Consider the following 14092-nt stretch of genomic DNA (forward strand, 5'->3'; position numbering starts at 1 on the left):
CTTAACACTAATTTACATAGAATGGTCAAGAAATAAAAACTGTGTCATAGTGGTCTTTTTTGGTTTTTAAAGTTTACTCATTTATTTTGAGAGAGAGAGAGAGAGAGAGAGAGAGAGAGGATCCCAAGCAGATTCCACACTGTCAGCACAGAGCCCGATGTGGGGCTCAAACTCATGAACCGTGAGATTATGACCTGAGCTGAAATCAAGAGTCGGACGCTCAACCGACAGCCACCCGGCGCCTCTCAGTGGTCTTCCTGAACACCCACTGCCCCTTTTCCTGGGCCAGAATGACGCTGACTCCGGGCTCTGACCCCAGAGAAACGCTATTTCCAGTGTGATAGTAAATTCGGAGAAGTCTTTGTGGCAGGTGGAACTAAAATGGTCGCAGTTGTATTTAATTTGAACTATTAAGAATTTTTTCACCCTGATTGGACACTGAAGGTCAGACAGGAAATGAAACCAGCCACTGGTGCTTCTGTGTTAGCAAGAGGATTTGCGGCCAACTCCGAGTCTCACACCAGCTCTCCGTGTCTGACTTAATGAGGTGCGGAGCCAGGAGCCGCCGCGGCCTGGGAGTCTGTGCCCCTGGAGCCCTTGTGCGTGGCGGCCTCAGTAGGCGGCCTTCGGGAGGTGATCAGGGCCAGGTGAGGCCCCCCTTGTGGGATTCCTGTCTGCAGAGAGAGACCAGAGCCCACGGCCTGCCCGGTGAGGACAGGGTGGGAAGAGGCTGCCACCACGAGGGCCGTCAGAACAAATGTCTGCTGTTCAAGCCTCTGCGACTTGCTACAGGGCCCAGCTGACCGAAGCAGGAGCAATGGTGGGATGTCCCCAGGCTGGCGGCCAGGCCTCGAGGGGGCTGGACTGGGACCTGGACAGGGTGGCCCATGTGTCTGACCCTTCCAGACCCAGAAAGGGCGTTTCCCTGTGGTTGTCGGCGGGAGGAAGGGCACCGGTCTAGCAGAGCCAGCAGGATGCCACTGTCACTCGGTGCTGCCGGTGCTGAGAGTCAGTGGGACACTGAGCCAAAGCTGCTGGAACGAGGCCCTGTTGGCATGACATCCCAAAGGGAGGGGCTGAGCGGAATCGGCAGGTGCCTGGGGGTGAGGGGGGCTCAGGGGCTGCAGGCCCATCACCGCTGCTCACCGCGGGGCCTCAGGGCACCAGCCCCTCTACCCGGCACCCATCTGCTGTGCTCTGTGTCTGTCTCCCTTGGGCTGCTCAGCGCGTCCAGACGGGCCTGGTGTGCGGACCCCGTCCTCATCTGTTGCCTGCAGTGCGGTCCCTGGTGGTTTCTACGCTCATCTTGGGTCAGAGATGGGAGTGCACTGCGAAGTAAGAACGGGTGTGAGGCCCTAACTGTGCACCTCACCAGTCGCACAGGCTCCCGGGCCTCAGTGGTCTCTGCCACAGCGGGTACAGGTGCCTTGTCACCTGGAGGGTGTGTCTCCTCCAGCGGTCAGCTGGGGACGGGGCCTGTGTCTAACCCCGGTACCATCAGAGTCTGGCTCCGCATCTGCTCTGTGAATGCTGGGCACAGACTTGTGGATGGAAAATTGAACAGGGCCGTAGGTAGGCGTGTATGCAGTGGTTGGTGGATGGAGGAAAGGATGGAGGGACAGAGAGAAGAAGCAGGGAGGGGGGGGCGGGAGGGCAGGGAGGAGGAAGGGTGGGGTGGAAGAGGGCAGGGAGAAGGAGGGAAGAGTGGAGGGAGGGCGGGGAGAAGGGGGTGGGGTGGTGGCAGGAATGGTTGAATGGATGGTCAGGTCAAGGACTGGGTGGGTGAGTGAATTAACAAGAATCCTTTTTTCTCCCTTCCTAGTAGAAAACAAATGTTTTGTTTTAGAGAAAGAGGCAGGCACCAAGGGGTGTCCTTGTTCAGGGCAGAGGACTGCACCTCAAAATGTCCGGCAGCCGCCTCCTCTCGGCTGCCCATGCGATGCTGGTGGCGGGGGGAGGGGGACGTGTCAGCCCAGCCTTCCAGGCAGGTGTGTGCCCCCCAAGGCATCTGCTCTGGTGTCCTGGACACAGTGGCCCAGCTGCCCTGGAAGAAGCCATGGCATCTCCCACTCTGTGGCCCCCGCCTGGCAGACTCCAGTGGCTTCCTTAGGCTCAGAGCCTGGGGCGGATGGGTCTGAAATAGCCAATGGCCACCCCTGGCCCAGGGATGAACCTCCTCTATCTCTCTCGTGTGTCTTTGTGTCTAGGAGCCCAGGCCGCTGGCTGCGGGAAGATGCCAGTTTTTCGCCAGTGAGGTGGGTTATGTGCACGACGCCTACCAGACAGAGGTATGTAAGGCGGGGGTCTGTGAGCTTTCGCTGTGCTAATCCGGGTCCCCCAGGCATTCTGTGCCCCAGGCCGGGGTCTGGATGCACAGCCTCCTGACTGCCACTCTCTGTGAGCACCCGCGCTCTGTTCCAGCCAGCGCTGGCATTTCATGCATCGCACCCCCGGGGGGTCACAGCTGCTGGCCGTCCCGTGCAGGACGCACAGCAAGCTAGCAGCCCTGTCTGGGCGGGTGTGGCACTGTTAACAGCTGCAAAGCACAGTTGGGTCGGCTGCATTTACCTTGGCTGAGAGGCTGGTCCCTGGGCCACTCCCCATGCATGAGATGCCAGGAAAAAGAGTGCAGGATGGACGGCATGCCCTCCCTCTCAGGCCAGCCCCGGCAGCCGTCTTGCCCCAGCTCTGCATGAATGCATCAGCTGAACTGAGCACGGCCTCCCAAACTGTGCAAATGTCCAGGAGGAGCTGAGAGCCTGGACCACACACCTGGCCAGGCCCCCACGTGGCTTGTGCAGGCTCCTCGACCTCGGGGCCTGGAGGGTCCCTGCTGCCCCTCCAAGGGGGCAGCATTTTTCTCCAAAGGCTGACCCCAGCCTTCCTGGCCTTTTGCCTGGCGGGGGGAGCCCGGGGACTCATCCTGCCCGAGGGCATCATGGGGCTCTCCAGGCCCTACCCGTGCACCCCACCCATCCACAGACACTTCAGCCGGCCGCCCTTCCTTCCTGCTCCCTTCTACTCCTGGCGTCAGGGAGAGGCAGGACCCCTTCCTGAATCCAATCAGTCAGGCTTCTGAGGACAGGCCCATGTGTCCGGGGCTTGCCCCTTGCTCCCGACCCTCTGTCTCAGAACCAGCCCAGGGGCTTGAGCAAATCCTGACTCTGGGTCCTGCCTCAGGTTGTTGATTCAGTAGACACAGGATTTGCAAAGCTCCCTGAGGACTCAGGGACCCACGCTGCCCGCACGGCTCTAAACCAGGGCTGGCAGCTTGCCCCATAAAGGGTCAGTAATATTTCAGGGTTTATAGGCCAAGTGGTCTCTGTCCCAGCTACTTGACCCTGTCTCTCTGGTGTGACAGTGGCCACGGGCAAGGTGTTGTCAGAGGAGCGTGGCTATATGGAGCTTCGCCTGCAAAGCAGGCAGTGGGCCAGGCTGGGCTGGAGACCCTTGCTGGCTGACCAGTTCTAACCCCCGTCCCATGTGGTTGCATACTTCTTGGGAGGGGACGCTTAGGGTCAGGCCTCTTGACCTCCAGATCCCCGGCCTGTGGCGCTGACCTTCCCACCAGGCACGTGCAGCCCTTCCTCCTCCCCATCAGCCTCCAGCCCTGCCCCTCCCAGGGCCCTTTTTCATTTCCAGTGAGCCTCCCTCCTGCCCTTGCTTGCACACACCAGAGCGTCCCGTGGCCTGCAGCCACAGGACCCTGAAAGGAAGTCCACAAGTCCAGTGGTTCTGGAGGTGTGGCCAAAGAGGGGCCGGGGCACCGGGGACGGTCCGAGGGCCTCTGGGGTGGGGCCCCGCTCCCTCACCTGTCCTGGGCCAGCTGAATCCTTGATGAGAGCCTGGCCCACCAGCCCTCAGCACACCATCCTCCCTCAGAAGCGTCTCCTCCCCAGATGGCACCATCTTCCCTCTGAAGGGGGGTGGTCTCCACCCCGGTTACCTCCCACGTGTGGGCGGCATGGCTGTGTCACATTTTGAAAGCCCTGGGGGAGGGAGGAAGGCACATGGTTTTGCCTAATTTTGCTCTTTTAACATCAAGTCTCCCAACCACTTGCCGTGTCTTTGCAGCAGGTGCCCAAGGGGAGGCCTCCACGTGGCTTACACAGGGCTGGCGTGGCAAGGTCGGGCTGCTGGGAGCTTGTGGCCCTATGTGTGGTCACCTGGAGGTGTCCCCACCTGTCCCACCTGTCCCCACCTGGAGCCGACCCACCTGTCCCCACCTGGGGGTGTCCCCACCTGTAGGCACAGAGCCTAGAGCCCTGTCTCTCTCCTGGACTCCCTGGTGGCCAAGCCTGGTCCTCTGACCCTCCAGCAGGGGAAGGTCCTGCGACCTGCAAGCATGTGGAGGGTCAGGAAATCTGGCTCGGGAGGAGGAGATCCTGACTGACCCAGGCGCAGTGGCCGGGCCCTGGCCCCCGGGGAGGCAGCCCTGCCCACTCCAGGTCAAGGAAGGGCAGACACCTGACAAGTCTCTCTGCTGGCAGGTCACCTGTCACTCCTTTAACGGCCAGTGCCCGCTGAAGGTGAAAAGCAGCACCTGTTACTGCTGTGACCTCTACAATTGTCAGAGGTGAGGGCCGGGGCCCAACTGGGCAGCAAGCAGTCCCTCTCCTGGCCCCTGCCCCACGCCTGTGTGAGGGAGGGGTTCTCATCTCACAGATGGGAAACTGAAGCTGCGTGGCGGGGGGGAGGGACAGGGAGGGACACGGCCTCCTGCCCCATGGTTGCAGCTCTTCCTCGAGCCTGTGTGTCTGGATGCCCAAGTTCCTCAGTGCTTCCTCCCTGCTTGGCTGGGGCAGGCAGCCGGGGCGGGCTGCAGAAGGTCCCCCTTCTCTTCATCTGCGGGCAGTGGAGGACACGCTTCTGTGATGTGGACTGTGAGAGCCTCCTCAGGACAGGCCCTGGGTTCTTGGCGCTCAGGCTCGCTCACACGGAGCCGCCGGTGTCCATCCTTAAGGGTCAGGCTTCCTACTAAGGCCCTGGGCACTGGTTTTGTGTTAATAGCTTGAACACCTACATTAAAACCAGCAGGCTTTCACGTCTGCTCCTTGGGGATGCCTCTCTTGAATTGCTGAAAACTCCGGGGCTTTAAGCTACAACCTCCTTCCCCCAAAGATGGTTCCCTCCCATTTCCAAGCAAGAGCGGCTAAAGCAGCACGTGTGTGGGTCACCGTCTCCACGAAGTCCTGAAGGCCCGGCTGCAGGCCCTCGGCCACAGCACCGTGGTCCAGCTACGCACAGATGGCCACAGTCCCGTGTGGGGAGGGCCAGGATGAATCTCCTGTGGGCTCACCTTCTTGTGCTCCCTGCCAAGGCAGCCGGGTACAGAGAGCTCTGTGTCAGGCCTGCTCGCTCCGAGGGTGCCCTTCTGTCAGCGCTTGTGTTTGGGGAGTGGACTTGGGTGGTCCTTCCTGCTCTTTGGGGGCCTTCCTGCTCTTTTGGGGGCCAGGCCTGCTCTTGGGAGGCCTGGGCTCTTTCCCTGGAGGGATGTCCAGATGCCCTGGGGAACAGCCTTCTCGCCATGAACTCAGGGTGCAGCTGGGCTGGTTCATGAGGGGCAGTGTCCCCCAACCTGTCCCCCGCAGCACCAACAGTGCCCGCGGGGCCTTTACGGCCAAAGACTACAGCCTGTCCGGGAGCAACTCGCAGGCTGTGGCACTGGCTGTGACTTGTTCCCCTCCACCTGCAGCGCTGAACCTTCTCCCACCTACTACGAGTTCGTGGGCGTGAGCAGCTGTCAGGACGTGCTTCACCTGTACCGGCTACTCTGGGCCTCAGCGGTGCTGAACGTCCTGGGTGTGTTCCTGGGCATCCTCACGGCAGCTGTCCTGGGGGCCTTCAAGGACATGGTGAGTAGGGCCCCCTGGTGCTGGCCCTACGGACAGGTCGGGGCTCTGGGGCCTGTGTCCTCTGAGGTGGGCAAGGTGGGCCTCCTTATCGTCACTAACAAAGGAGGAAATGGAGGCTCATGGAAACTGCCAACTGTCTGTTAGGGCGACAGCAAGCCTTCACTGGTCGCGTCCACAAGCAGCTACTCTAGGACATGTGCTGCCATCTAGGCAGCCTCTAGGGTGTGTGGGGACATGCCATTGGACAGCTGTAGGGCTGGGCACTAGGGTGGGCGGGGGCGGGGGTGGGGGTGGGGGTGGGGGCGTGCCGTCTAGGAGCTGTAGGGCCGGGTGCTCCCGGCAGGGATGGGGAAGTGTGATGGGAGAGCTTTAGGGCTGGGTGCTCTGGCAGGGGTGGGGAGCCTCCCCGCAGGAAGCAGCTTACACGTGGGGCTGGGCAGTGCAGGACCTTTGTCCCCTCTTCTCCCTGAGACTGCTTGTTCCAAACTAGAATTCCTGCGCTGCTCGGCTGGCCCCTCCTGGGGCGGGTCGTCCTTGGTCGTGGAGGCATGCCATGGGGTTGCCCCCACCTCAGGTCACGGACTCCAGAGAGCACCCAACACCCATTTGAGTTGGGAAAGGGTTCCGTGCCTTCCATGTTGGCAGGAAGTGGTCTGCACAGGGTCATGGATGTTTCTGTGGAAACCCACTGAATCCCAGTGTAGCCGGTTCAAAGTGTTCAGTCTTGCCGGTTTCTGGCTAAAGAGGGCTAGATCGTAGACGGGAGGCGGGGTGTGTCCGCTTAGACCTTTGTCATTCCCGCAAACCTGGTGAAGGTTGATGGGCCGCCCCAGGAGGGACGTCAGCCCCGTGGGTTTTATGGAAGGGACTGGAGTTCATCAGAGTCCACAGTAAAGCTGCTGGAGTGTTTTGTCGAGAATAAAATGATGCCTCGGAAAGGCCACCAGTCACAATGGGCCACAGAGCTGTGTCTACACTCCGGACAGTTCTCTCGTGCGCACCCACAGCTCTGGGGCATTGAATGAAAGAGGGGAGGTGATTCCTTAGAGGTTTACACCTACTGAGTAGTCTTATACGTCTAGTGGATTTTATAGCTTAGAAATCATCTTGAGGAATGCAGGAGCTTCATGAGCAGTCCAGGCGGCAAGTCCTTCCACACGGCCGGCCCGGGCAAGAGGGTGGACCCGCCGGGGCCAGACCGGCAGGCACGGGAGAGAGAGCAAGGCCAGGCTGGGCCCCCAGCGTCCCCTGCAGAGGGCTGCCCATGCCGACCCCAACCTGCCCACCCTCCCGAACCCCGAAATGGCACAAGCACAGAGTAAGGTCCAGCGAGCCCCACTCCAGCCCACGGCATCATCTGCACCCCTTACCCTGTGACCAGCCCTGTGGGCCCAAGCCCCCAGGCCACCAGGGGCAGCTGTTCCTCCTACCGGATGTCCCCCCACCCCCCCCACCAAGCCTTGGTCCCGGGATGCTCTGTGCACACCCTCTCCCCCCAGCACACCAAGCTTCCATCCCGTGATGCTCTGCGCTGCCCTCCCCCAACTTAAACACCAGGCCTGGGTCCTGTGATGCTCTGCGTGCCCCTCGGCATGCTGCACAGCTCCGGTCTGCCCCGACAGCCCTTAGCTCAACCCGGCACACACAGTAGGCACGCAGTAGGGTTTGTTCATGGACGTGGCAGCAGAGCGGTCAGGCCCGCGAACCTAGCCCTGAGTTTTCTGTCTTCTTTCTGCACCCTTATTCGCCCCTCAGAGTGTGCAGAGGCGGCCTGGGCGGGTGGGGCCGGGAGGTGGCAGGTGCCAGACCTTGGAGCTCTACCTCCAGGGGCCTGCAGGTGCGGGCAGACCTGGGTGCCCTCTCTGCTTCCACTGCTCCCTCCCCTCTGCTCATGCTCTGCACTCCCACTGCTCAGGACCTACCTCCGCTCCCCATCAGTGGGGGTGGTGAGTTTCCAGATATGCTGTCGGCTCCTAACCCTAACCCTAACCCTTCCTGAAGCATGGGGCCTGCCCGTGGTGTCAGATGGGAATCCAGGTCTGTCCTGGTGGGAGGGATGCACCTCAGGTCCGGGAGCCCTCGAGCCTCCCTCTGGGGAGGGGTCTGTCCTATGGCCCCCCCCCCCTCCCTTGGGGCCACAGGTGGTGGATGGCCCAAGTCCTGTTTTCCTCTGGAGAGTTGGAACCATCTGGGTGAGCTAACAAGAGCAGGGCCCTGAGGGGCTGGGATGCTCTGGTGTTATTTGCACATCTCTGGAAATCCCCACGACCATGCGGTCTAACCCTGTGCTGTGCTGCCTGGGGAGCACATGTGGGGGGTCAACCCTCCTGCCGCTGCAGCTGGGCGGAGACTCCTGGGACACGAGGTCTCTGGAGAGGAGAAGCCAGCATTTTCCTTGCCTTTTCAAATAGAAACCAAAGAGATTCTGGCCTCATCTGGCATCTTGGTGGGTCCCTGGGACAAATAGAAAGGAAAAATAAGCCCTACTTTTAGGTGTTTAGTTTTGATCTGAGGGCATGGTCTCTCACTTGCAGGTGTCAGATGGGGATGGTATGTGGATGGGGCTCTGCAGGCTTGAAGCCAGGGGCGCCCACCTTCCGGGGGGCCACTGACACGTGTTCGTTCTCTCCATTCTTTCGGCAGGTCCCTCTGTCCCAGCTGGCCTACAGCCTCTCTGCTGCACCCCAGATCCTCTGCAACCCTGCCCAGCAGGTCCTGGCCTACACGGGCTTCTGCCCGCCATCCGCACCCCTCCCCACCTGCTCATCCTACCCTCTGCCTCTGCAGGTAGGCTCAGTATCTCCTGGAGGAAGCCCGTGTGCTCACATTGTGGGCAGTGGTCATCCAGGACAGCTGTGGTCAGATGAGACATGAATGGGGGCTCAGGTTGAGGGAAGATGGGGGCCCACAGCCTTCCCTGCCCCTAGTTTAGTAACGGGGTGGCGAAGCCAGCCTGGACTGGCGAGAGGGCTGGGAATGATGTGAGGGGGGCATGGTGGACAACTCCAACTGTCCCCACCCTTCCTGACGTTTTGAGCTCCTTTGCTCCTTGTGGCCCTGGTGACCCAGACTTTGGTGTTGCCTGGGCTGTGAGCCTTTTCTGAGCCAGGCCCGGGTCCTGCAGAAGTTCCCACCATGTCCTAGCCAGCCGCGGAGGCCTGTGAGTATTTATTTAGGGGGAGCCGTGAGCCTTGCCCCAGCCACACCTCACCCCCAGAAGTGGCCACCTCATAGGGCAAACCCAGCAGGACACGCGGGCCTTGGGGCTGTGTGGTGGAGGTGAGCCCTTGTCCCCGGATGGGTGCTCCCCTGGGGCTCCAGTCTTGGCTTTGTTGGGGAGCCCATGTGCCTGCCAGCTGGCCACCCTGGGGCACAGAGGCCTCACCAGTCTGCCAGAATGAGCAGCTGGGCGTGGGTGCGGGGGGCTCTCTGGAGCCCAGGACGTGGGGTGCATCACGCAGAGGAAGGGCCGTCTGGGGGCAAGCTGAGTGGTGTTCGGGCCTCCTGGTCCAGCAGGGCGGGCCCCTGTTCCACGTGCCTTGACCATGAGGCTGGTGGCTGTGCTCTCTGGGAGTGGGTGTGTGTAGCCTTCGAATCCCGAAGGGGACCCGACCCAGCAGTACCCCCAAAGTCCAGCCCCTCTGGTCTCTGCAGGGACAAGCCATATGGCACCCCCTCCCTCCCAGGAATCATCAGCCGGGTCCTGAGTGACCCCAGGCCCTGGTCCTATGGGGACACTAGGGTGCTCGCTGCTGCGTCCATTTGAGGCCCTCCTCGAGGGGTCCAGAGACTCTTCTCCACATCTGTGACACGGGGAGGGATGAGATCAGGGCTCAGGAAACGACAGTGTTTGCCCACAACCCTTATAGCGCTCACCCCCAAGGACAGGCACCGCCCTGAGGCACCGGACACCGCCTTCCCAGATGCCCAGGTGGCCATGTGTGGCAGCATTATCTTCCCAGAAGCATCGCCCACATCTGCCCTTGGGTATCCCCTCTGGTCCCCACCATGGTGAGGACCACGTGGCCTTGGCCGTGGCCTGTGTCCTGAAGGCTCTGCTCTGCCTCCCCATCCCCTTAGTCTGCCAAACCCAGAGCGTGAGACCCACAGCTGTAGGGAGACTGGACCCGTGGGCGCTGGGCCCCCTTTGGTGACCAACCACAGTGCCGTGTCACCCACCCGAGTGTAGGCAGGACTGGCCCAGGTGTGGCTCATCCGCTCCAGGGAGGGGAGGCGTGGCCCTGAGCTGTGGTGCGTGCTGTAGGGTGGGAGGCAGTCCTGCCAGGGCCCTGGCCCACGTCCGACGTCTCCCACAAGCTTGGCCCCGGGCGCACCCCAAATGCCAGGCCTGACTTGCCCTGGGGGCCTGCCGGTCTTTGGGGCAGGCAGCTGCGGGGGGCCCTTGCAGAGTCTGTGTCCTGACCTCAGGCCCCGGGGCCAGTGTCCTGATCTTACAGGTTACGGTGCGTCTCCTCAGCAGACGTGCCCCTTGTGGGAGCTGGGCATGGCGGGGGCCTTCCACGTGTGGCAGTGGCCTTCCACGTGTGGCAGTGGCCTTCCACGTGTCGGCTTTATTCCTGTGCCACATTCCACCCCCAGTCACCTTCAGGGCCTCTGGCTTGTCGCGAACACAGATGCTCTCTCTTTGCCCCGGGGGGCCTGGGTCCCCCCCTGCCTCTCCAGCCTCCATCTGCAGCGTGCACGGGGGTGTAATTACATACGTGTCCACGCTGAGATCTGGGGAGATGACTGGTCAGGGGCCTCCAGGTGTCCCCCGGGGAGAGAAGCAGAGCCAAAGCGGTCTCCGTGACCAATGGAGAGGGAAACGGGGTGCTCCAAGTGCCGTCATTGGCAGCAAAGTACACCCCACGCAGTAGCAGGGAGCAGACGGTGGTCAGGAGCAGCGGTAGTCAGGGCTCTTTGGAGCCATTAGTCAAAAGGAAGACCTTAAAGGGACCCCACCTCCCTGCTCCCCAGGTTGCCTGGCCAGGACAAGCAGGATGGCTCGTCTGCTTCCCTGATGGGGCTGCCTGTGTGGACAGAGCTGTCCCAGTGGGGCCTGTCTGCCAGTGGTCTTCCTCAGGGCTCATAGCAATTTCCTTGGTGATCTGTAGTGGTTTAGTCTGTGGTTCATGGTGGTTTAGTCTGTGGTCTGTGTTTACTCTGTTGTTGTTGGTGGTTTTCTCTGTGGCCTGTGGTGCTTTAGTCTGTGGTTCATGGTGGTTTAGTCTGTGGCCTGTGGTGGTTTTGTCTGTGGTCTGTGGTGCTTTATTCTGTCCTCTGTGGTGGTTTATTCCATGGTCTGTGGTGGTTTAGTCTGTGGTTCATGATGGTTTAGTCTGTGGCCTGTGGTGGTTTATTCCATGGTCTAAGGTGGTTTAGTCTGTGGTTCATGATGGTTTAGTCTGTGGTGGTTTTGTCTGTGCTCTGTGGTGGTTTATTCCATGGTCTATGGTGGTTTAGTCTGTGGTTCATGGTGGTTTAGTCTGTGGTCTGTGGTGGTTTAGTCTGTGGTCTATGGTGTTTTAGTCTGTGGTCTGTGATGGTTTTGTCTGTGCTCTGTGGTGGTTTATTCTGTAGTCTATGGTGGTTTAGTCTGTGGCCTGTGATGGGTTAGTTTGTGGCTCGTGGTGATTTACTCTGTGGTCTCTGAGCTGCTCATTTCCAGTGGAGGGCAAGTGGATATAGGCATGGGAGAGACTGGGAGCTACCGGCAGAACACAGGGAATGTTCTGTAGAAGTTTGCTTTGTCCCCCCACAGTCAGAAGGGAGAAACAGAGGTGGGCAGGTCCCTGACCATTGGATTCTGAAACCCATGCTGTCGACTCTGAGCAGGGTGGTATTCCTGGGTTCAGCTGAATCCTGAGATCCCAGGGCCCCTGGGGAAGGGGAGCCACAGTCCAGGAGGCTGGCATCTCAAGAGCCCCTGACACTGGTGGGTGGGGAGTAGAGGGGCCACAGCAGGGCCAGGAGATCAGGGCTCTTGCACACCCTGGGTATTTCATAGAGAGGACTTCTAGCTTTATTTATTTACATACTGGTTTTAAGTAGACACTCCTTTTCTTTTGTTTTTAAGGTTTATTAATTTATTTTGAGAAAGAAAGAGAAAGTGAGAGGGGCAGATAGAGAGGGAAAGAGAGCAAATCTCAAGCAGGCTCCACTCTGTCACATGGAGCCCAGTGCGGGGCTGGAACTCACAAACTGTGAGATAATGACTTGAGCCGAAACCAAGAGTCGTACACTTAACCTCCTGAGCACCCCCCAAGGTGCCCCTTAAGAAGGCATTTCTAGCCATTAGAATTCAAGGGGGAAAATTTAAGAGCTTTGTTGGTAGGTGGAGAAAAACTGGAAATTTTATTGATTTAAAATATGCGCCATACCCAACATTTTTGTTCTCAGAATTACTTTTACTTGAGTCTGTGTGTTAGTAGGGGTTCCTCAGGGAAACAGAACGGATAGGATTGTGTGCATATACAGATGATACAGGTATTGATACACAGAAAGAGGCAGAGAGACAGAGACAGACAGAGACTGAGAGACAGACACAGGCAGAGAGACAGAGCCCTGAACGTCCAGGCCAGGACAGATGTAGGCTGCAGACCAGGGGAAAACAGATCTTGCACGTCTGGTCAGTCTGGAGGCAGAGCCCCTCTTCCCAGGGAATTCAGTCTTTCCCTCTTATGAGGGAAATTCAGCCTTCGACCGATTGGACTGATGTAAATGTCAATCACATCTAGAAATACCTTCGTAACAACATCCAGACTAGTGTTTGAGCATCTGTGCACGAAGGCCTGACCAAGTGGACACCTGAAATTAACCATTGGGCTATGATGAAAATGTTGATGTCTTATTTTTTCCTTCAAATACGAAGTGCTGGGGAGCCCAGAGCGCTGCCCACCCCCCCACCCCCCTCCCCAGATGCTCTAGGCAGCATCTTCCTTGGACATTGCGTGGCCAGGAGCTAGGAATTCGGGAGATGGGCACCCCTGTAGGCAGCTGCAGGCGCAGAGTGTGTGCCCGGGAGGCCCCTGTGGTCCGATCATGGGGCCTGCGTGAGGCGGATGGCCCTGGGTGTGGAAGGAGCCCAGGCCCCAGGAAGGCTCTGTGTAGACTGTGTGTGGGGCTGGCCCCTCCGCCGACTGAGGACGCCTTTCTGTTCTGTTACAGCGCTGTGGCCATCTCCCAGCCTCGACTCCCAGGGACCCTCCTCTGTCTGAGGATTTGCAGCCTCCCAACGACCCCCCTCTCTGTGCTCCAGCCCACTTCCTTCCAGGAGAGAAGCCTCCCCCCTACACTCCCTGACACACAGGGGGTAGATTGAAAAATAGGTTTTTGGTTAAAAAAGCAGCCGCTACAAACCCTGCTTCTGTGGCCAACCTCCTAGAGACGTCAGGGGAATGTTCCAGAAATCCACACCCTCTCTCCCCTCCTGGGCGAATCCATGGGCAGAGAGGCCAGGACCAGTGGTGGGGACGGAACCCCAGGTGACTGAGACCCCCCACGCTGCACCTCTGCTTGGCCACCCAGCCCAGAGTGTAAGCTGGACACTAGACAGATCCAGCGTGTCCACCTGGAGCCCCCTTGCTCTGGTCCTCTGTCATCGCTCGCTAAAAAGCTGCTTCCTCACTGTCCTCTTAATGAGTTAGTTATTATTTTGCAAAGGGAATACGGCTCAGCATACCCTGTGTGAGGATCATGTTTCAAGGACATGTGTTGTATGTTCACATGTTTATATGGTGTCCTCAAGAAGTGCATGGTCTCCATGCTCAGAGCTGTGTTCTCTCGGCATTTACTTGCTGGGGATAAAAAGATGCTTTGGCTCAAATTCCAACACTGCTTGTAAAGTGTGTGTTCACTGAGGTCTGTGCACGCTCCGTGTCCAAACCCGCTGTCCCACCTGCAGAAAGGCTTGCTATCCCAGGCCACCTGTTTCCTACTCAAGGCATCCGGACTTCCAGCTGCCGCATGTGGGGTCCCCCTTGCCTGCAGGGCAGATGCCTCTAACTCCAGCCTCTGTGTTCCGAGTGACCCCTGGGGTGCGCAGCTCCTGAGGCCCTTCCACAGAGCCTGGAGTGAGCTCTGACTTACAGACCAGCACTAGTGACCGAGGCACCTGGTGCAGCCGGTGGGCACACCCCTGGGAAATGACCAAATCCTGGTTGAATGACAGGCCCGAGTCCTAAAGTACAGTCCTGGGTCACTGGGGAAAAGAGATAAGTCAGTGGGAGGGGGGTGTG

General features: G+C 59.4%; 1 protein-coding gene across 1 annotated transcript in view; it reads left to right on the forward strand.

Annotated features, from left to right (window-relative positions):
* TMEM255B (transmembrane protein 255B) overlaps window positions 1-13886 on the forward strand; it is a 39439-nt gene extending 25553 nt beyond the window's left edge. Inside the window, exons 5-9 of the mRNA XM_043583608.1 lie at window positions 2208-2288; window positions 4491-4576; window positions 5696-5855; window positions 8499-8642; window positions 13023-13886. Of these exons, the coding sequence (XP_043439543.1) occupies window positions 2208-2288; window positions 4491-4576; window positions 5696-5855; window positions 8499-8642; window positions 13023-13157 (606 nt within the window). The 3' untranslated portion in view covers window positions 13158-13886. The remainder of the gene's footprint in view (window positions 1-2207; window positions 2289-4490; window positions 4577-5695; window positions 5856-8498; window positions 8643-13022) is intronic.
* Window positions 13887-14092: the final 206 nt, after the last annotated feature.

The sequence above is a fragment of the Prionailurus bengalensis genome, chromosome A1 (genome assembly GCF_016509475.1).
Source record: "Prionailurus bengalensis isolate Pbe53 chromosome A1, Fcat_Pben_1.1_paternal_pri, whole genome shotgun sequence".
Classification (NCBI taxonomy): domain Eukaryota; kingdom Metazoa; phylum Chordata; class Mammalia; order Carnivora; family Felidae; genus Prionailurus; species Prionailurus bengalensis.